This window comes from Balaenoptera physalus, assembly GCF_965194825.1.
Source record: "Balaenoptera physalus genome assembly, chromosome: 13".
NCBI lineage: Eukaryota > Metazoa > Chordata > Mammalia > Artiodactyla > Balaenopteridae > Balaenoptera > Balaenoptera physalus.
The window spans coordinates 443,318-466,548 of NC_138892.1; the positions used below are offsets into that span (position 1 = coordinate 443,318).

General features: G+C 49.7%; 1 protein-coding gene across 7 annotated transcripts in view; it reads right to left on the reverse strand.

Annotated features, from left to right (window-relative positions):
* PPP6R2 (protein phosphatase 6 regulatory subunit 2) overlaps window positions 1–23,231 on the reverse strand; it is a 72,955-nt gene that overhangs the window by 22,311 nt on the left and 27,413 nt on the right. For 5 of the 7 annotated variants that reach the window (XM_082420772.1, XM_082420771.1, XM_082420770.1 and 2 more), the window contains exons 3-8: window positions 16,712–16,954; window positions 9,224–9,410; window positions 3,652–3,789; window positions 2,385–2,450; window positions 590–702; window positions 184–297 (exon numbers count right to left, since the gene is read on the reverse strand). In XM_082420772.1, the coding sequence (XP_082276898.1) occupies window positions 184–297; window positions 590–702; window positions 2,385–2,450; window positions 3,652–3,789; window positions 9,224–9,410; window positions 16,712–16,938 (845 nt within the window). In that variant the 5' untranslated portion in view covers window positions 16,939–16,954. Of the gene's footprint in view, window positions 1–183; window positions 298–589; window positions 703–2,384; window positions 2,451–3,651; window positions 3,790–3,974; window positions 4,352–9,223; window positions 9,411–16,711; window positions 16,955–23,231 lie in introns of those variants that run through there. The other 2 variants (XM_082420774.1, XM_082420773.1) reach the window with 2 other exon arrangements.

The following is a 23,231-nucleotide window of genomic DNA, read 5'->3' on the forward strand; positions in this document are numbered from 1 at the left end:
GATTGATGGCGAAGGTCAAAGGGGACTTCACAGCCGTAAAGTTTATCTTTTCAACGAGGAGAATCTATCCCCGTGATTACTTGCATCATCAGAAACATTAAAAACACAAACAGCACACCCGGCCAGCCCCCTGGGCCTCACGGCACTGAGGCGGCAGCACTCTCCCTCTCGCGAGACACTCACCCCGCCCGCCTGGGCTCAAGCAAGCTCAGTAACACCTGGGTCCCGCTGACGAGGCAGAGCTCGGTCTGGGCTCCGTCAAACATGTTCCTCAGCAGCTGCTCCACGCAGCCCTGCCTGCCGGACACGCGCAAGGTCACTGCCTGGCGGAAGGGGCTGCCCGCCGAAGGAGCAGCGCCCTGCCTCCCGGGGAGGCCCCGCTCGGGGCTCAGGCCACGCACCCAGGGTTTTTAGGACACGGCTGCCCTGGGGGCCCGCGCTCTCTGAACCTGCCAGGAGACACGTCCCGTGAGAAAGAGGCCCATCAAGTTAACTCTGGATCGGGGCAAGTTCCTCAGAAACGATCAGAGGAGGTGGCGGTGCCCCTGGCCCCCAGCCCAGGCCCCCCAGCGCCGCAGCCCACACTCACGACTCCAGCACCGTGAGGAGGGGGTCTGGCTCTGGAGCCTCCTGCAGCTGGCTGCCCTGCTCCCTGCCCAGCCTGACGATGTCGCAGAGTGTCTGAGAAGCGTTGGACTGCCTCTGAAAAGACAGGGACGAAGAGCTGCCTTCAGGGCCAGCCTGCCGCATGGTCAGAGCGGCTCCTGTGGCGGGTCCGCTGAGGCGCTGGACTCGAAGCCGGTTCGTCTCAGAGACGCCTGGCCTGCCTCTCACCACAGGGCGCAGATCTGCCCGCCCCCCAAGAGCTCCCACGGGGCCTCGACGGTCCAGCACGCCACGCAGACACCGCTCTACCCTCAGACAGACACCGCGAGTGTGCCCGTGGTACTGACACAACAAGTGGCTATTAATACACAGGGTGGGTCCTGTGAGCTCATGAAAACAGGACAGTTGCTACAGAGAAAATAAAGGACTCAACTCTTCTAGAGAAACGTTAAGCCCACACAAATTCAGAATCTCCGATTCGGCGCATTTGCCCACCACGTGGGGGCAAGTCTGTGGAGCAGGTGAACAGGGTCAGAGAGAGACTCAGGCGCCGGCTCGGCGCAGGGAGCACCTCACAGGCCCCTTGGCGTGCACGCCACGGGAAACGGAGCGGAAGGAAGCGCTTCGTGCCTGTTTCAGGCAAGACTGAAAGCAGCCAGGTCGCCTCCGCGGCCTCCCAGCTGCCTCGGGGACTGGGAAGGGGCCAGTCAGCTCACAGCGTTCACACTGGTGGAGGGGCGTCTCCCTTCCCCGATGTGGAGCACAGACACCCTTGTCCGGCTGCCTGGCCAGGCCCGGGGGCCAAAAGAGCCCCAAACAGCACAGCCAGGCAGCAGCAAAGGCTCAGACACGAGTCAGCACCACCGTTCTCCAAAGTGCTGAGGAGACCATGCGTGTGCAGTTGTCACGTGTAGGAAAAGGCCTATCGGGATATACCCCACACTCTCAACAGTGATACCACAAGGAGCGGGCAGGGGCTGAGAGAAGGAGCCCCACTGCCACCCCACTCGCTCCGTCCGGAGCTCACGCCCCTGCAGACCCATCTCCTCGAGCGCAGGCTGGAACCAGCACTCACGGGAGTGGGATGCTGCCAGCGAGGACTGTCACCTGCAGGCCAGGTGCCTGCCCCAGAGGAGGCAGCAGCAGGCTGCGAGCCGCCCTGCGGAGAGGCCCGGGGGGGCGTGGGGCCAAGGGCAGCCTCAGCCAGTAGCCCTCAGGAAGCTGAGTCCAGGCACTTCCCTGGTGGTCCAGTGGTTAACTCTGTGTTTCCAACGCAAGGGGCATGGGTAGGGGGCGTGGGTTCGATCCCTGGTCGGGGAACTAAGATTCCACATGCCACAGAGCCAAGAAGTAAAAAATAAATAAATAAATAAGGAACTGAGTCCTGCAGAGCCACCGGTGACCCTGGGGGTGGACCCTCCCCTCGTTGAGCCCTGAGGTAACCACAGTCTTGTGAGAGACCCTGGGCAGAGGACCCGTGACCCCTGGCCCATAAAAACTGAGATAAAAAATACTTACTGTTATAAGCAACTAAGTTTTGGGGTCATCTGTTACTCAGCCATAGATAACTAATACAATTCTATTCAGATTGTTTTTTTATAATATGTATGTACTATATTTTAGGAAAAAAAAGTCTAGAAGTCAGTGCTTGATTAAAGGAAGAAGAGCGTCTGAGGAAAGGAGGGACTTGCCCCTCAGACAGCAGTGGAGAGCGCTCTCCGCCAGCCCGGAGCGAGGGGCTCCTGCTCAAAGGTGGGGTCCACGAGCCCCATACTCACATCTTCATCCTGACTCGGATGGATCAATTCCACGAGCCTCTGGATGATCTTCTCTTCATTAAGCCACTGAAAGGGAAAAGAAGGCCTGTAAGTGACTCTGCTCACACCTGACGAAGTGGAAGGAAAGTCCTTCAGTGCAACAGAAATCCACGCACCAGGTTCTGGCACAGAGATACTTCACCCAACACGTGCGTCCACCCAGACCCAGAAAGCACAAGCAGTGGCCGAATTCTGGAGTGACCCAAAGATTATAAAGGAGGGAATCCCCTTCCACACGCCCTAATGGTTCAGACTCTTAAACACACGCGAGCTCTATTTTTAGGACGTCTCCAAAGCGGAGCCCGGAGCCACCCGCGCTGGCGGGGCTCTCCCAGCACACAGCCCAGCTGCTCCCTGCAGCACCCGGGCCTTTCCAGGTCAGTCCGGCTCCTCCATGCACTTCCTTATCCAAAAACGGGCCCAATGTAGTCAGGGCAGGCTTCCCACTAACGTTCAGCAACGGCTGATGTTCACGCTGCTCTCACTGTGCCACATCAGCTGCGATGATTAATTCTTAGTGGGAGGCTGCTCCATGATGAAGCGAGTTATGAATCTAAGAGTGACAACTGTCACCTAATTCCAGGAGCTGGAAAACTGTCAAGAAGGACCAATGGTTTACTTATTCTGTTTTAAGCTGCATTACAAACAAAACCTGCCGAACAGCAGCAAACAGTTTGTCCAGCACTGATTTCCTGGGCTTCTCTGGGTTAAGCATCCCCTTTTCTGGGAAAGCCCTCAGGGAGCTGTGGACAGCCCCTCTCGCTGTGAATACTGTCAGGACAGACACAGGCACACGCTCCAGGACAAACAAAGGCCAACCCTGGTCTTCGAAACTTCTCTGCATGGAATCCTCTTCGGCGACTGTTTCCTCTCGGGCACGTGCTCGGGCACAGGACCAGCGCCCACTGGAGACCTAGCAGCCCCGGGGGTGGGGCACAAGTGAGGAAGCCTACTTCTGTTCTCTGCTAATGAATGGACTGAGGCAGGAAAAGAGAAAAGGTGCAGACGCCCGACCCAGTCTCAAATACAAGCCTTGACTAGAACCCGTGAAAGGTTCTCATCCGGAGGGGAAGGTCCTGCTGGGTGGAAAGCTGGGGTGCTGGGCACCCCGGTGCTGCTTCACCAGCTCCAGCCTCCTTGTACCAGGCACTTACTCCACACTCGGAGAATGTGCAGAACCCACGCAGACGGGGAGGGGCTCCAGGGAGGAGGGGGCCCACACACTCACATGCAGGACCTCCTGCCGGAGCCCGGCGGGCTCTACGCAGCTGACCAGGCGCAGCAGCAGGTCCATGAGGGCCGAGGTGCCGATGTGCTTCAACACCAGGCTGATGAACTTGTCCTTCTTCCTCAAGAACACTATCACCTGCAACCAGACAGCCCCTGAGAGGTGAGCAGGGCAGACCCTGACCACCAGGAGATGCTGCCCCCAAGAACTGCCATGGGAAAGATTCACTTTCAACAACAGTGAGCAGAAATAGTGGAAAGACGTGGAAAGAGTTGTAAGAAATCCGCCCCCCGCGCCGCCCCCCAGCAATGACTGGCAGAGACCTGAACACAGGCGAGTCCACGAGGCGGTGGGGGCCTGAGAGGACCCCGGGCTGGCAGAGTTTGCCGCACACCGAGACTGGGCACCAATGCAGCCCCAGCACCCGAGTGAGATGGCACAGCAACCGCTCCACATGCACCAGCTCAAGTCTTCCCAGCAGAAATGACCAGTGCAGACGGAGCTGAGCCTGGGGTGGCCATCAATGACAGCTCCCGGACAGGGGACACAAACCCGGAGAGCTGACAGGCCCCACAGGTGGCTGAAGGGAAAGGACTGAGGTTTCAGAAAAGCAGAGGCGGAGGGGTGCGGCTGGCTGGTGACCAGAGCCGACAAGACACAATGCAGCTGGCTGGCTGAGTGTGCAGTCACAGGGTGTGGTGCCTGAGCGCAGAGGGGTGGGAGAAGCCCAGGCAGAGGCCTTCTTGGCCACGTGTCGGCAAACTCGGCTCAGTTGGCCACAGAGATGAGGTGCCTGCGAGTCCAAGTCACTGCACAGACCCAGGAGTCTACTGGGGGCAACGGGGACACGGAAGAGGCAAGGGATCCCAACCATACTCACGCCAGAAGTGAAGGGGAAGGAGGAGGAAGGAGGAGGAAGAGGGAGAAGAGAGGCAACAGGGGTGGGAGGCGGGGGTGGGGGTGGGGGGGGGAGGGGTGGTTCTTTGAAAAGCGTGATTAAACTCCTAGAAAGACTGAAAACAGCAGAGAAGGCTCCAGGGAACATCCCTACACACCCTACAGATATAAACACTATTACAAGAGGTTATCCGGAACAAGTTTATGCCAATTTCTGTAAATTTGGAAAAATGAAAAATTTCTTTGAAAAACTCACTTAAGTAAACTGACAAGAAGAAAGAGAAAATCTGGAGTTCTAGAGCGTCAAAAGAAACAAAATCTCTAATTAAAAGTCTCCCCATACAGAAGACTCCAGGCTCTAAAGGCTTTACTAGTGAATTCTATCAAACATTTAAAGAAAAATAACCCCAATCTTATGCAGGACTCTTCCAGGGAACATAAAATGAGAGAATATGCCCCATATCATTGTATGAGGACATAAAACCTTGATTCCAAAAACTTGATGTGGGCACTTTAAGAAAAGGAAATTATATAAGGACCTACTGTATAGCACAGGGAACTCTACTCAATAGTCTGTAATGGCCTATACGGGAAAAGAATCTAAAAAAGAGTGGATATGTGTATATGTATAATAGATTCACTTTGCTGTACACTTGAAACTAACACAACATTGTAAATCAATTATACCCCAATAAAAATTAAAACACAAAAAAGAAAAGGAAATTATAAGCCAATCTCACTGATGGCCACAAATACAAAAATTCTTTAAAAAAAAGCAATATGGGGGGCTTCCCTGGTGGCGCAGCGGTTGAGAATCTGCCTGCCAACGCAGGGTACACGGGCTCGAGCCCTGGTCTGGGAGGATCCCACATGCCGCAGAGCAGCTGGGCCCGTGAGCCACAATTGCTGAGCCTGCGCGTCTGGAGCCTGTGCTCCGCAACAAGAGAGGCCGCGATAATCAGAGGCCCGCGCACTGCGATGAAGAGTGGCCCCCACTTGCTGCAACTAGAGAAAGCCCTCGCACAGAAACGAAGACCCAACACAGCCATAAATAAATAAATAAATAAATAAATAAAATTTAAAAAAAAAAAGAAGCAATATGAAAAAAAGCATAATATATCACAATCAAGTTGGGTATATTCCAGGAAATCAAGGTTGGTTTAACATTAGAAACCCAATCAGTGGAATTTACCTATTAACAGAATAGAGAAGAAAAATCATATGATGAACTCAATAGATACGGTAAAAACATTTCATACATTTCAACATTCATGTTATAAACTAAAAAGACTAGGAATAGTCTTATAAAAAAAAATCTACAAAAACTCCACAACAAACAACATACTTAATTGTAAAACAGTGAAAGCTTTTCCTCAGAGGCAATAAATAAAACAGAGGCCCACTATCACCACTTCAATTCAACAATGTATTAAAGGTTCCAGACAATGCAACAAGGCAAGAAAAAGAGACTAAAAGTGTAAGATTTATAAAGGACAAAATAATATTGTCATTAATCACAGATGGTATCATCTTATACATAGATTTAAAAAAAGTATATAAGGAATTCCCTGGCAGTCCAGTGGTTACGACTCCATGCTTCCACTGCAGGGGGCATGGGTTTGATCCCTGGTGGGGAACTAAGATCCCACATGCCATGCGGCATGGTCAAAAATAAAAATTTAAAAAGAATTTAAAAAGAATTTAAATTATTAGAACAGCAGCTTTATTGATAATTTCCAAAAACTGGAATCAGCCCAGATGTCCTTCAACATGTGAATGGTTTAACAAAGTGTGTTCCATCCACACCATGGAACACTGCTCTGCAATAAAAGGGAATGTACTACTGAGACATACAGCACCTTGGGTGACTCTTCAGGGATGTATGCTGGGAAAAAAGCCATAAGGCTGTATGTTACATGATTTAATTTAAGTAACAGTTTGAAAAAACAAAATTTCTGAAATGAAACAGACTAGTGGTTGCCAGAGGTTAGGGATGGGTGAAGGGATAGAGGCCAGAGCAAGGTGGGAGTAGTTATAAAAGGGCAACACAAAGGATGCTTATGGTTTAAGAACCGTTCAGTATCTTGACTGACGGTGGAGACACGAACCTACACAAGTGATAAATTGTATTGAACTTAATACACATACACACACAAATGACTACAAGTAAAATGTCAATGTCCTGGTTGTGATCTTCTGCTAGTATTTTACAAAATGTCACCACTGAAGGAAACCAGGCAAAGTGTACAAAAGATAGCTTTATATTATTTCATAAAACTGCATGTGAATCTACAATTATCTCAATAAAATTTTTCAATAAAAAAGACACTGCTTAGAATAACATGAAAATATCAACTACTTAAGGATAAACATAACGAAAAATATGTAAGACCGCTACCCAAAGAACTAGGTTACTGAGAGAAATTAAAGAAGCCCTAACTACTCAGCGTTTTGCTATAGCACAAAAGCAGCCATAGATAACATGTAAACAAATGGGAGCAGCTGTGTTTCAGTAAAGTTCCTTTTACAAAACAGGGGCAGAGGCTGGTTTTGGCCTGCGGGGCATCATTAGCCAACCCCAATCTATAGGAAATGCAAGCCTAATCAAAACTTCAGCGGGTTTTTCTGGGGAACAGGGGAGAATGTGGAAACTGACAAACTCACTCTAAAATTTGCTCATCCTAAAATAATGCAAAAGGCAAAGAATAGTAAAAACAACCTTGAAGAAAAACAAAGTGAGAGGACTAATTCTACTGAACATCAAAACTTACAAAGCTACAGTAATTAAATAGTGCTGTGTTCATAATTACAAACAGGACAGTAGAACAGAAACATATACACACACGATTGCTTGATTTATGACAAGAGGGACACTGTAAAGCAACTGAGAAAGAACGGCCTTGTCAATACAGTGCTGGGCCAGCTGGGTAACCATATTAAAAAAAATACTTCAATCTTACACCATTTACAAGAATCAATTCCAGGTGGATTGTAGGTAGAAATATGAAAGGCAAAACAAAGCTTCTAAAAGAGGACACAGAAGAGTAGTAAGAGCATTATCTTTATGATTTCGAAGTCGGCAGAAGTTTCTTAACAAAACAACAGCAACAAAAAAACCAAACAGAAATAAAGAGAGTTATGACTTGGACTATATGAAAATCAGGATCTCTGCTCATTAAAAGATACCATTAAGAGAGTAAAAAACAAAACAAAACCCAGCAAGCAGAGTGGGAAAAGATGTTTGCAACACAAAATCAACAAAGGGGGAATTCCCTGGCAGTCCAGTGGGTGGGACTCTTGGCTTTCACTACCGAGGGCGTGGGTTCAATCCCTGGTCAGGGAACTAAGATCCCGCAAGCTGCGTGACACGCCACCCCCCCCACCACCAAAAAAAATCAACAAAGGACTTGTATCCACGAAATAGAGAGAATTCCCACAAATGAAAAAAGAAGAGACAGCCTGATGGAAAACAGGCAAGAGACTTCACACAAAAAATATCCAAATGGCCAATGAATATATGAAAAGGTTCTCACCCTCACTAGTCACCAGGGAGACGCACACTAAAAGCACAATGCTGTTATATACACCATCAGAAGAGAAAAGATAAACCAACTGATAATATTAGTAAGGGCTGGAGGGGAAGTGGAAGAGCAGGAACTGTCACGCTCTGCTGCTGGGACTGCAAACTGGCTCAACCACTCTTCACTTCAGCCATTCAAGCTGACCACACGTACAGCCTAGCTACGACCACGTGGCGTAATGCCTGGAGAAAAGGAAGTCCTTGTATTTTAGAGATACACACTGAAATATTGACAAAAGAAATGACATGCCGTCTGGGGTTTGTTTTGAAATAGTGCCTGGGGGATGGCGAGCAGGGACAAAGGTGAAAGAAGACTGACAAGGCCGACTCCTGAAGCAGGTAACAGGCACAGGCGCCAGCAAACCTCATGCCCCTTCTGTGCCATCTACGGTGTGTGGTGCTGAAGCACGCCAGGGCAGATGTGAGGCAGGAGCAACCGTGGAGCAAGTGCGGCCTCCAGGAGGCCCACGCTCCAGCTGAATGAAACGAGTTTACTCCCTGCTTTTACAGAAACGTATTAGTAGACATTTCCTTTTTTTCTTTTTTTTCTTTTTTGGCTGCACCGCGCGGCTTGTGGGATCTTAGTTCCCCAACCAGGGATCCAACCCACAACCCCTGCAGTGGAAGCACGAAATACTAACCGCTGGACGGCCAGGGAAGTCCTAGGCATTTCCTTTTATTTGCTTTGAAACAATAAGTGCCCTAGACATACAGGCACCCGCCACCCACACAGATGCAGCAGCAGACACCCTAATGTCCTGCCATGATGCAGGCATGTCCTGGATCTCACACCCATGACTGGTCAGTGACAGGACGAGCTGGCCTAGTTTGGGGCCCTGCGCAGCTCCCAGGGGTGGCAGAAGTGCTGCTTATTCCAGAGCCGGCCAGAGGAAGTCTCTCTTGGGAAGCCACTTTCTTAATCAAATCCCAGCTCCCACAGCAGCAGCCCACACTGCTCCACGTGTGTCCCACGGACAGTCAGAAGCCTGCCCCCCACAGCCTGATGCACGGGTCACACAGCAGTGGCTGAGGGCAAGATGCGATGGCGTCAGCCACGCCTCCCTCCCACATCTCGCGGGCTTGGCGGATGAGTACCTGTTCAGTTCTTCTTGCAATGAGACTGCCAATGGTCTTGCTGAAAAAACTGGCGAGGAGAGGATTGAGAGGCGGCTCACGGTTCAAGAAGTCGTAAAGAAGGTTGAGCAAAGTCTCGTCCCCTCCCAGCCTGTCATTGATCTGCGGCACGTCACACGTCAGCAGCTCACAGGCTGTGTTTGGGTACCTGAAGGGGCACAGTGCAAGCAACTGGAGGTGAATGAGACTTCGCCACCGCTCAGCAAGCTACTTGAATAATCTGCCTCTTAGGAAGCAGATCCACAGGCAAAAACCAAACATGGCTAGACCTTGGAACAGAATAAAAATGTGATTATCCTGTGACCAACCAGCATTTTTGACTATTAGAACCTCAATGTTTTTATCATACCTTTTTCTGGCTCCTCATACCCTAAACTCTGACATCCCACATTTTCTGACTCTATTTTCATTCTCTACGGAACCTTTCCTGATCTTTCGGCTTCTCCTCTGCCCTCGTACTCAGCTGCCATGTCTCTCACCTCCATCAGGTTCGTCCTCCCCTCTCCATGCCCTTCCTGACCCCACGTGTCAGCAAGCACAGATCCAGCTTGTTCCCAGACTGAAGAGATGCTTCATCAGCAGTTTACAATGCAGTACCAGTTCTGAAGTGTTATGCAGGCAAATTATTATTAAGAAATACCAATACATGTAAACTATGTACTATTCACTTGATAAAAATGATCAGACAGGGACTTCCCTGGTGGTGCAGTGGTTAAGAGTCCGCCTGCCAATGCAGGGTACACGGGTTCGAGCCCTGGTCCAGGAAGAGCCCACATGCCACGGAGCAACTAAGCCCGTGCACCACAAAAACTGAGCCTGCGCTCTAAAGCCCACATGCCACAACTACTGAAGCCCGCGCACCTAGAGCCCGTGCTCATCAACAAGAGAAGCCACCGCAATGAGAAGCCCACGCACCGCAACAAAGAGTAGTCCCCGCTCGCCACAACTGAAAGAAAGCCCACGCGCAGCAACTAGAGACCCAATGCAGCCAAAAATAATAAATAAATAAATGAATAAATTTATTTATTTACTTATTAAAAAAAAAAATCAGACACAAAATGATCCTGATCCCATTACGTGTAATCCCATACCACTGTGCTCCCTGCCTGACCCTCTGACAGACATGGGGTCACTGCTGTGGTCCTGGGACAGGCCTACCCAATGTCCTGCTGCATCCAGGACAGAGCCCACCATAGCAGTACAGTGACAATGCCTGGTGCCACACTCAGCACATCTGGGAACACAGGTGAGCGTGCCCAGGGCCAGAGCAGGCAGGGACCTGGCAGGCGCATCCTGTGGGGCTGGCTGCCCTGGAGCACACCTGGCGCCGAGCTACACGGGACATGCTGTGCAGCCTCAGGCTCCTTACCCATAACGTCTCTGTGTCTAGGCTGCTTTATCTGAACATGGAGGTCTGAGTGTCCGCCTTCCCCACGAGGCTGTGTACAAAGCAGAGCAGCAGCGCCGGGCACACAGTAAGCCCGGGATCAAGGTCAGCCACGATGACCCTCCGGCTTCGGGTAGCCACCCACACGGCCCCAGCAAGGGCCTAACCCCAGGTGGTCACTGTGGTCAGCTAGGGCCTGGGTTTGAGAGTCCAGAGGAAAGAGCTGGCGGAGCGCGCGGCCGGCCCAGCGTGGAGCGGAGGCGACAGGGTCTCAGCCTGGCTGTGGGGTGGGCGCTCCCCGTCACCCAGAGAAGAGGGCCTTCTGAAGCCAAGCGGGCAGCCGGGTATGAGGGAACGCCCGATCCACACAGAGGGGCCCAGACGAGGTGTGGCCAGCGCCCAGCTCATGGGGTCGTGACGAGGCTGAGATGGGGCAGCTCCGTACCGTGGACGTGCCCCACGGTGACCAGCACAGCAGACAGGGGCAGAGGCCAGAGAGCCTGCTCAGAGGGCAGCACCCAAGGCCGGCACGAGGTCCCACAGGACACGGGCGGAGAGGTGTCCACCAGACTCCAAACAACAAGACAAGACTCGCCGAGCAACAAGGGAGAAGCATGCCCCAGAGAAAGGCATAGAAGCTTTTCCAGAGCACACGGAAAGGCTCCCATCCAGTCTCTGCGTGTGCGCACGCGCACACACACGAATTGTGCACGCGTGTGGCAAGCTGAGCCACAAGGCGCTGTTGTGCTTAGACAAGGTTGCATCTCGGTGGAGGGACTGAGAGCTCTATTAGTATTTTATAATTATTCTTCAGAAAAACAGGTACTGCTCTAATAATTTATATAATTTATGCAGGGAATAGCCATTCCAGTTACACACGGCAGATGGAACCTAGAGGTCTGTGGCCACAATGCAAAGAAGAAAAGACGAGGGAGGCAGAAACTACGCGGAATGAACCTGGAGGGTGGGCAGCCAGGGAAGCGGGCCAGGTGCACGGGGCAGGTCTGTGTCTCAGGGTCCTGGGGGAGGAGGGTGGACAACCAGACACACAGCTCATGAAGCCGAGAAGGACCCCGTGGAGCCCTCCAGGGCACAAAAGCCTTTCTGTGTCCACTAGTTCTTGTTTGTAGGAAATCGGCTTCATTCAGCCTCCTGACGTTCTGCACGTTCCAAAGGGCAGGTCCCAACAGCTGCTGACCAGGGAAGGGAGGGGCAGTCAAGCACCAATGCTGCTGGTCCTGGCTCCTCCTCAAGGGACACACGTAAGGTATCCTTGAGCTCTTCGGCAGAACTAAGGCCTCCATCCAGGACGAGGACAGTAACTTCGGGCTGAGCCCAAGGTTCCTGGAGCTCCGCCCTGTCACCTGACTACCAACCAACGAGAAGAAAGCCACATACCCCGCAGCCCTCACCCCAAATTCTCCCTATAAAACTTCTCCCCTGAAATCAGGGAGTTTGGGGTTTTTGAGCATGAACCACCCATTCTCCCGGCAGGGCCCTGCAATAAAAAACCTTTCTCTGCTCCAAACTCTGCCGTTTCCGTTTGTTTGGCCTCACTGTGCTTCGGGCACACACACTTGCGTTCTGTAACACTCAGAGAGGCCTGGATGGAGACAGCGTCCACCAGGCAGGTGGAGGGTCGGGTCGGTGCACGGAGCCTCCCAGCCCCTCCTCCTTGTTTTGTTTGCTTAGTTTTATACTTATTTACTACTAATTTCTCCCAAACTCTCTGACTATAAAACTCTCCTGGATTATTGGTGCTGCTTCTGAGATTCCCCTATCTTAACCCAGGGGACAAAGTTACATTGCTGGGAAATTCCAGAGCAACAGGATTAGAAAAGGCCCTGAAATGCCCCTAAGGAAAGCTGCAGACCTGTGGCATCAGACTTGTCAGCAGCAGGGCTGGAACTAGGAACTAGAAGATGTGAATGAAAAATGCCGCTGCCCTGTCACTAAACAAAGGATGCTGCAGCCATCAAGCCACTAGAGCCTCTCCGGCGGCCCCGCCCCGTGAGCCCTGAGGGAACTCAGGAGAGAGGAAAGCGGCTCAGCCGCAGCAGCCACCCTCAAGGATGGGAAAAGCACAGGATCCTGGCCCTAGACAGCGGAGGTGCAGATCAAAGGAATGATTTCAGGGAGCCCAGACTCCCAGACTCCTCTTTTTTTTTTTTTTTTTTTTTTTTGGCTGTGTTGGGTCTTCTTTGCTGTGCACGGGCTTTCTCTAGTTGCAGAGAGTGGGGACCACTCTTCGTTGCGGTGCGCGGGCTTCTCATTGCGGTGGCTTCTCTTGTTGCGGAGCACGGGCTCTAGGCGTGCAGGCTTCAGTAGTTGTGGCTCGTGGGCTCTAGAGCGCAGGCTCAGTAGTTGTGGCGCACGGGCTTAGTTGTTCCGCGGCATGTGGGATCTTCCCGGACCAGGGCTCGAACCCGTGTACCCTGCATTGGCAGGAGGATTCTTAACCACTGCACCACCAGGGAAGTCCCGAGCCCAGACTCCTGCATCTTTCCATACGCAGAAAAGTGCTAAATTCCTTAACTTAATATGTCTGGTTTTCTTTAATGAACAGTAAGCTTTTCAAGTCCTGACTACCTGGTCTTTTGTTGCAAAAACTCCTATATATCCTGGCCCCTCCCTCACTCTTTAGAGCTGTCCCTCAGAGCCATCTGAGAGTCCTGTCTTCAGGGCTTGAAGTCCTTAGAAATTCCACCAAATAAAACATAATTCTCAGCTTTTAGGCTGTGCGTTTTTTTTTTCAGTCGACGAAGACACCTATGGAGTCTTCAAAATTTCAGGAGATGCATGTCCAGTCTGGACTGGAAACCAGAGGGAGCTTAGAGCCAGAAGGAGGGAGAACGATGCACTCAGGCTGCGCCCCAACCTCGCCACCCACGCAGGCCTCCTCAGGAAGCTGCCAGAGAAGAGTGTTCGCCAGGGGAAGGAGACAAAAAAAAAAGAGGAAGACGAAATCCTGGAGCACGGAAGGTGGACTCAGGAATTATCAGAGCGAGGATGGGAGAGTCCAGGAACCTTAACGGCGGGGATTCATTCCCTCTCCCCTCTTCACGCCTCCCTCTGGGCCCTGCCCTGCTGATCCCCAGGGGCTCAGCTGGGCAACTGGGCTCAGCCGTCCTCTCTGCTCTGCCCCTTAGTGCGGCAGGCAGGGTTATTTGGTGGGGGTGGGGGTGGGGTCCTTCCTGGGGTCCTGCCCTGACCCAGCACTGCTTCCCGCTGGGTGAGCAGTTCTAACTCTGATTTGGAAAGAGGAAGCCCGCCACTCAGAGCTAAAACAACATCCCCCCCACACCACCGCATGAGGAGCAGAAGTGGTAACTTGGCATCCATCTGCTGGCTTTTCTGTCTTATTTCTCAAATGGTCCAGAACTCCGCAAAGTGCACAGGAATCTCAAGAAAAAGGCCAGAAGCATCCGCAGGGTTCTCAGGCTGGACCAGGTGGCCAGCTCCCGGCCCAGGGCTGCTCCACAGAGGTCTCAGCTGCATGGAGCAGTCTCTGGCTTTAGCAGAACAGCCAACCACTCAGGGCAGCGCCTCTGGACCCGTGTGGCTCGGGCACACTCCCTGCTCTCGGGAAGGGTCTCTCCGTAACCAGCCTGCAGCCACAAGGGTGAAGCCACACCGGCTGTGCTGCAGAGGCACAAAGGCGGCTGGAGGAGGTGCTGCCGCCCTGCCCAGGCGGCCTGGGGCGGCCATCTAGAGGCCGAGCAGCACAGGCACTCGCTCCGCGCTCTCCGCCGTGTCACCTGCTGCTGCCGCACGCTCCGAGGCCGAGCTGAGCGGCTCGACAGAGACCTACGGCTCAAAGCCTGCAACCGGGCCTATCTGTATCTTCGGCATCTTTAAAAAATGATCTTGACCCCACTTCTTCCTTCAGCTACTACCTCATCCATCTATCCAGCCTATTCCTCTTCTCAAAAAGGAGGTTTTGATTTAATTTTAATTAAAAGCAAATAAATTTTTAATAAAAGCAAGTTAATTTTAAAATTACTTTTTAAATTAAAAGCTTTTTACTTTTTTTAACAGGTGAAATGGGGACTTCCCTGGTGGCCCAGTGGTTAAGACTCCACGCTCCCAATGCAGGGGGCCTGGGTTCAATCCCTGGTCAGGGAACTAGATCCTGTGTGCCGCAACTAAGACCCAGAGCAGCCAAGTAAATAAATAAATATTTTAAAAAACCAAAAACAGAAAACAGGTGATACGCACAAATGCTTTTAAGACTCTGTATGACAGGGCTCGTGAGGAAGAGCGGCCCCCTCCCTTCCCACTCCCACATCCCACTCCTGAGACAGTCACCACAGGCTCCTGGCATTTTCTGTATTACTGACCTCCATGTTTCCAAATAAAATACAAGTACACTTCTTCATCTAGCAATTTTAGGTATTACAAATTGACTTCTTATGGTGGAAGATGAAGATGTAGCTCTCACATCTCACATCACCCTGCCCTGCCACCCCACTGCCCTTTTTCCCTCTCTCTATAAAATTATACCACAATTTCTAGTTAAATCCATGTCCCGTGTTGCCCTCTGTATGAACATGCAAACACTGTTCTATTTGCTTACTTACATACATCCTTCCCTCAGAGTTAAAGGTTTTCTCACTGCCTTGTTTGCTTTGTTTGTACCCACCCACTGCTAACCTCTCCCAAACTCTGACTATAAAGCTCTCCTGGCTCACTGATGCCACGCTGGGACCCCTCTACCCAGAACCACAACATCTGCCCCAGCCCTTCTCTCCGTCACACTGTCGCCAACACCCTCCAGACAGGGAGACTCTCGACGGGTCAGCAACAGGACACATTTGGGAGTGAGAGAGTGAAAGGAATGGAGCCCATTAATGGCGATGATGAGATAAGAGGCGCTGACCAGGCACATCTCAGGGACGATGGCCTCTGACCTATCACAGTTGATCACCATGGCCCCAAGCCCCTGGCTCCTCCACAAGCAAGCTCCCGCCTCTTTCCAGAGCTCTCCTCCTCCAGCGCAGGCTGACTCCCTGTCAGAGGGGCGCGGTAGACCACCACGACCGCAGCACTACTCCCCATCACCCCATCCTTCTTTATTTGCCTCCTAAGTCATCAAAGACTTCCTGTAAAAAGTAAAGGGCCAGAGAGTCAATATTTTAGAACGTCTATGTTGTCATGGCCAACGGGTCACGGGTGTGTCCAACAAGACTTTACAACGAAAATGACGGACAAGGAAATGTGAATTTTGTCATTTTCATGTGATATTATTATTTTTCTATTTTTTCCAACCATTTAAAAATGTAAAACCATTCTCAGCTTGCAGGCCTCACAAAAACAGAATCTGACCTCGGGCCATAGTTTCCCAACTAAGACTTTACCACCACACGCCGACTCCCTGTGGGACACATGAGCAGCCGAGGGCACCCTGTCTGCCCTGAATCCCTCTGCATCACTAGCCCCAGCTCCCCCGCTTCCCAGAGCCTGCTCGGGCCCAGAGAGGCACCCTCAGAGCCAGAGGCCGGCTCTGCTGTCCTTCCTGTCACCCAAGCCCCGACCCGTTCACACTCTGTCCTCACTCCAACCCTTGTCCCAAGTCCTTGCCCTGTCCCTTTTGTCATCCCCTAACATCCCAGGCCGCCTGTTGAATGGAACATTTTACGAAAAACTCTGAGAACGTTCAGGATCACTAATGACACAAAATACGTCCTCCAGGCCCAAGACCCCACAGTCGAGCAGTCAGATGCCGCCTGTCTCTGGGGACTGGCTGTTTCACCAGTCAGGCCGAGGCTGCACCCATCCGCCTCTGTCAGGGCTCAGCCTTTCTTCAGCACATATTCACCCAAAACGCTCCAACACAGTGCAGCTCGCTATAACCCAGAGTGAGGAATCACACACAGGAGGTCCCCAAATCTTCAACATCACAAAGCAAAGCCCACTGGAGGGGCCTTCTCACACGTCAGGCGGGGCAAACGTTTACGGTCAGCCATTCTGTCAGAAAGCCCGGCTCTGACCGTCCTCCAGCCCTGCCCGCTGCCACCCTGCACACTGCCCAGCTCCAGGCCACTCAGAGCCGCGGTACGTACTTGAAGCGGACCTTCTCTTCCATGTCCGGGGCCGGGTCCTGGGTGACGAGGCTCACCAGCTCCTCCATGCTCTGCTGCCTGCACAGGAAGTCCAGCAGCTTCCGGTTCTGGGCCTTGCACTCCTGCAAGATGTCATCTTCGTCCATTAACTCTCGCAGCGTCACGTCCTCCTTATCCAGCAGCTTGTCGACGTGGGACGTGGTGTTCAAGTCAAACTTCCAGAACATGGTGACGGCCACAGAGCTGCAAGCAGACAAGAGGGTCACTGCCACCACGTGCGAATCCGCCTCAGCAACCCCCGCACCCAGGTCCCGAAGTCCACCCACAACGGGGCCTGGGCTGCAGGGGGCGCTCCCCCACGTACGGCAGGACAGCTCGGCCTCCTGTCCTCCCGGGGGGCCCCCGGAGCTCTCACCACTAGCCCCTTGGCTCCGAGGCCAACACATGCCGGTCTCCCACACGTCAGACGGGGGACGCCCCTCCACCCAGAAAGTGAGACTCGCAAACCTCCTTCCCAGTGCCCAGCCCCTCCTCAGCAAACACTGGACATCTCTCCCCAGACGTCTCTGTATCGTATGTATTTTTAATTTTCTGTATATTATGTTTTGACATCTTTAAAAAACATTCTGATCGAGGAGAGACTGCCCCTCCCGGGCGGCCAACTCCTAGAGATGGCAAAGGGTGCCCAGGAGCCCTCCTGTGACCTGCAGACTGACCCCCCGGAGCCCTCCTCCTCCATGGGCCCCCACACACCAGGGGACTCCGTTCCACTGCCTTCATTATCCCAGGGCCAGGGGCCAGGCAACCAGGAGCCACCCATATAGCTTAGAGCCCGCCGAAATCATCCAAGCAAGCTGACCCGAAGCTGTGCACCTGCCCAGCCTTGCCTTCCGCGGGGAAACCTCAGTAAAAGCCGCAGCCTCGGCTCTGCCCTGGCTCCTCCCCCTTCTGCCTCCTGCCCCCCTGGGGCTTCCCGCACGTGGCCCGCGTGAGGTCGGTGCCTCCGGCCTCCAGGACCCGGGAGTGTAACGAGCTCTGCTTCCCTGTCCCTCCTACGCCTCCTCTCGCGGCCGCCCCCGCCTGGCCATCCCTCACGGGACACAGAGCAGCGCCCAGACCAACCTCAGCAAAAGCCAAACTCAGGGCAGCTCCTTCTGCTCGACCCTCTGCTCCTCTGCCGCCCCCACCTACTCGGCCCCTCGTTTCCTTGCGTCACCTTGCTGAGTGAGCCAGGGCTGTCCCTGAGGCCACCACCTCCCTCACACGCACACACCGAGTACTAGGTCCTGTCACGCCACCTAAGGACTCTCGATCCACCCACCCCTTCCCCTGCACCCCACATCACCCTCTGCGGGCTCCTGCTGTCTCTGCCTGGACTCTACAAGGTCTGAAGCACTCAGTGAGTCTCATATGTCAGTCTGTGGGCCTAGGTTGGTTTGCAACAAAGTTTTCGCTGTTGGATACAAAATGAAAAACATAAAGCCTGCATCTTCAACAAAGTTACACCTGTATCTTGAGGTTATCTTTTCAATGTTACACAGATCACTATGTGCAAAATCATGGTGACAGTAGATGGGACTTACCTAATAGTTTTACTTAGAAGAGCAAAGAACTTCCCACGTGACGTGAGCCCCAGTGTGTCTGTGCATGAAGCCCAGCTGCCCAGGAGTCCCGGACACAGGCCCCTCAGCTGTCCAGCCACACCCTCCACAGCCTCTTGTCTTTGCTGCGTCAAACTCACTTTCCCAAAACGCAGACACACGTCTTCACGTCCCTCTCACGGTGGTTTAAAGCCTGTGCTGGCCTCAAATGCCCACCGCTCACCAGGCCGCCCCTCCCGACGTGCCTCCAGGTCCTCTGGGCACTTCCCGCTGCCTCCCCGACCCCGAGGATGCCGTGTCTCTCTTCCCACCCACACCGCACTCTCTGCCTTTGCCCTTCTGCGCACACTCCTGTGCTCAGCCCCTTCGCTGACAAAATCCCACCTGCCCCGCCAGACTCAGAGGTGGGGCCGCTTGGACTCGCAGCGCAAGGGACTCCACAAGCTGACCTGCACTCAGTTTCCATCTAGGTCCTAATATCTTCCTTATTTCTCTCGTGAGGAGTGCAGATGGGTATATGCCGGTGTTAGTTACAGACTCTGGGGGACCAGAAATAATGATTACTAGATGTAACTTCAGGAAAAGATGGATGTCCCCACACACACATCAGGCGCCCTCTCTCCTAAGGCCCTACAGAATGACTCATGTGCTTGGATAACATACAACCCAGGGAAAGAGGGGAACCAGAGGGAGGACCCCCACCTAGCCAAGGCTTTGTTTCCAAACAAGAACTTGCCAGACGTGGCAGCTAGAGGTGGCTTCTATGCGTCCTGTTTTCAGCGAGAGTGGGTGAGTGTCTTGAAGTGAATATAGAGTATCTTGAAGTCTGCTTTGTCTGACACTATTACAGCATACCATTCTTGTGGTTTATATTTGCTATATCCTTTAACATCCTTTTACTGTCAACCTATTTGTATTTTTATATTTAAAGTGGTGTGATGAATTGGGAGACTGGGATTGACATGTATACACTGATGTGTATAAAATGGATGACTAATAAGAACCTGCTGTATAAAAAAATAAACAAAATTTTTAAAAAAAGTATGATCCTCAAAAGAGTCACATAATTCTAAAAAAGACTTGAGACAATATTTTATAAAATATTTAATTTTACTCATATGCTTTGTTAATTCATTGAAAAGCATGTATTTAGCACCTATTATAAGCCAGAACTGCATTATATATAGGGGTTATAACAGTGAGCAAAACACATACAGTCTATGATTTCATGGAAAATTCAGCCTACTAGGGGAGTTTCGTAATGATTATATAATCGTGCAAATATATAATCAGTTATACAATATTTAAAATTTTATGTACAATAGGTATAGAGAGCTATGGAAATATATGATACAGGGGCAGAACTCAATGACTAATTGGATGTGGGAGAAAAAAGGTCAAGGATTAATTTTGGTTCTTGACTGCATACATAGCTGGAGACGTTCACAGATATAGGACTCTTAAAAGATCATTACATTGCACAATTTCAAAGGGCATCATTCACACATTTGCAGTGAAAATCATTAACTTCTTTGGCTTTGTACACAAGCTTGATATTCATTTGAAAGATCTAAGAAAATCTGGCATGTAGGCAATTAGATGTATGCATGGTAAACTCAGGGTAACAGTTTGAGGTGGAGAAATAAATGAAGCCACAGAGAATAAATGAAGCCATGATATTGTAGAGAAAAGATATAGGATGAGAAGAAAATAGCATCTGTGAAGCTAAAATATTTTAAGGCCTAATAGTGGTCCTGAGCAAAGAATACAGACTAAGAATAGCCAGATAAATAGAATGAAAATCAAGACAGTATGCTAATTAGCTTAATGGTGGTAATTATTTCATGATGTATACATATATCAAAGCATCAGGTTGTACACCTTAAATATGTACAATTTTTATTTGTCAATGATACTTCAATAAAGTTATTCTTAATTTAAAAAAATAAAAATAAAAAAAATAAAGTGTTTCTTTTTAAACAGCAAAGACTGATTGATAAGGTCTTGCTTTGTTATTCCGTCTGTTATTCTCTGCCTTTTAATTAAAATATTTAGATCATTTACATGTAATATGGTTGGGTTTGAGTAATTTGAAAAAAATACAACACACTTTCATGACACTCTCAATAAATGAGGAATAGACGGGAACTTCCTGAACCTGATAAAGGGCATCTACTAAAAAACCTAAAGCTATCAGCACACTTAATGGTGAAAAGACTGAATGCTTTCCTCCTAAGACTGGAACAAGAAACTCTAACCACTTATATTCAAGATTGTAGCGAAGGTCCCAGGTAGTACTATAAGACAAGAAAAAGAAATAAAACACATACAGATTGAAAAAGAATAAGTAAAATTTTCTTCACTGACAAATGATATGATTGTGTAAGCAGAAATGCCTAAGAAATCTACAAGGAAAAGAGCTACAAGAATTAATGAGAGTGAACAGCTAGCTTACCAGTTACAAGGTCAATATCCAAAAAGTAATTGTATCTCTATATACTAGCAATAAAAATTGGTAAATAAAAAATATTTAACTTCTGCTAACAACAACATTCAAAAACGTGAAATACTTCAGGATAATTTAATAAAATATGTGCAGATCTGCACACTGAGGGACTTCCCTGGTGGCGCACTGGTTAAGAATCCACCTGACAATGCAGGGGACATGAGTTCAATACCTGGTCTGGGAAGATCCCACATGCTGCGGAGCAATTAAGCCCATTTGCCACAACTACTGAGCCTGTGCTCTAGAGCCCGCAAGCCACAACTACTTACTGCGTGCCACAACTATTGAAGCTGGCGTGCCTAGAGCCCATACTCCGCAACAAGAGAAGCCACCACAGTGAGAAGCCCCCACGCAGCAACAAAGAGTAGCCCTCATTCACCACAACTAGAAAAAAGCCCAAGCACAGAAACAAAGACCCAACGCAGCCAAAAATTAAAAAAAAACATAACCATTATTAAAATTTAAAAAAAAAGAGTTCTCATGCCACAACTAAGAAGTCAGCATGCCGCAACTAAAGATCCCTCATGCCGCAACGAAGCACCCATGTGCCACAACTAAGACACAGCGCAGCCAAAATAAATAAATAAATATTTTTAAAAAAAAGAAGAAGAGAAGAAGAAATACCCATGACAAAAGATCTTAAGTTCAGGGAGGCTACACACACACAAAAAAATTAGAATGTGTAATTTTAATCAGCAGTAAAACAAAAACAAAACAATCTATCCAACGGAAAACAGAAAAGGAGAAATAAAAGCAAAAGGAAAGTATTAGTAAATGAAAATGTGAAATAAAATGGTAGAAATTAGTACTAATACACAACATTGTAAATCAACTATACTTCAATAAAAATAAATTTAAAAAAAGAAATTAGTACTAATATAATAATAATTTCAACAACTGAATATGGGATAAACTAATCAATGCAAAAGAGTTTTCTCAGATTTAATTTTTAAAAAACAATATCCAACAAAAGACACACTTTAAAAAAACTGAAAAAGGTAGAAATGAAAAGACTGAAAAACATACACAAGGCAAATGCGAACCAAAATAAATCTGAGCCACAATCTTTATGTCTGACAAACTAAAAGTTAAGATAAAATGAGATGCAAAGGATGTTATAAACAGGTAAAAGGGACAATAGGACAAGAATATATAACCATCACAAACACAGAGGCATTTTATAGTATTGTTCAACCTCTATAAACTTTATTGCAGCAATTGAGAGAAATCCATAGATGAAAAATGCCTTGGCCCTGGGCATTTATTCTAGAGAAATAAAAACAAGTTCAAACAAAATCCTGCACATGAACGCTCACAGTAGCTTTATTTGCAGAAAGTCAAAAACTGGAATAGGTCCAGATGGTCCTTGACACATGAATGCTGAAGTGTGGTCCATCCATACCATGGGACACGACTCAGCAACCAAAAGGAACAAACTACCGATACGTGCAACAACTTGGAGGAGTCTCTACGGCAGCAGTCCCCAACCTTTTTGGCACCAGGAACCAGTTTCATGGAAGACAATTTTTCCACAGATTGTAGGGGGGTTGGTTCAGGCAGTAATGCGAGCAATGGGGAGCAGCGGGAAGCAGCAGATGAAGCTTTGCTCACTCGCCCACCGCCGCTCACCTCCTGCTGTGCGGCCCGGTTCCTAACATGCCATGCACTAGTACCGGTCCACAGCCCCGGGTTTGGAGACCCCTGCTCTAGAGAATTATTGCTGAGCAAAAAAAAGCCAATCCCGGGGACTTCCCTGGTGGTCCAGTGGGTAAGACTCCATGCTCCCAATGCAGGGGGCATGGCCTTGCCCTGGTCAGGGAACTAGATCCCGCATGCACGCTGGAACTGAGAAGTCCGCACGCTGCAACTAAGAAGTCTGCATGCCGCAACTAAGAAGCCCACTTGCCGCAGCTAAACATGCCACAACAAAGATCCCTTGTGCCACAACTAAGACCCGGCACAGCCAAAATAGATAAATTTTTCTTTTTTAAAAAAGCCAATCCCCAAAGATTACACACTGTATGATTCCATTTATATATAACATTTTTGAAATGAAAAACTTTAGAAATGGAGGACAAATTAGTGGTTACCAGTGGTTAGGCATGAGGAGCAGGTAGGTGGAGAGAGGGAAATGAGTGTGGTCATAAAAGCGCAACAAGAGAATCCTCGGGGCTTTGGAACTGTTCAGCATTTTGTCTTTGATGGTGGATACACAACCACACAGACGACAAACTATAGAACTAAACACCTGCACACACAATACAAATGCAACTCAGGAAGTATGAGTAAAATCAGTGGACTGTATCAATGTCAATTCCTGGTTGTGATTTTTCTACTATAACTCTGCAAAATATTACCACTGGGGGAAACTGGACAAAGGGTACAAGGGATATCTCTGTATTATTTCTTACAG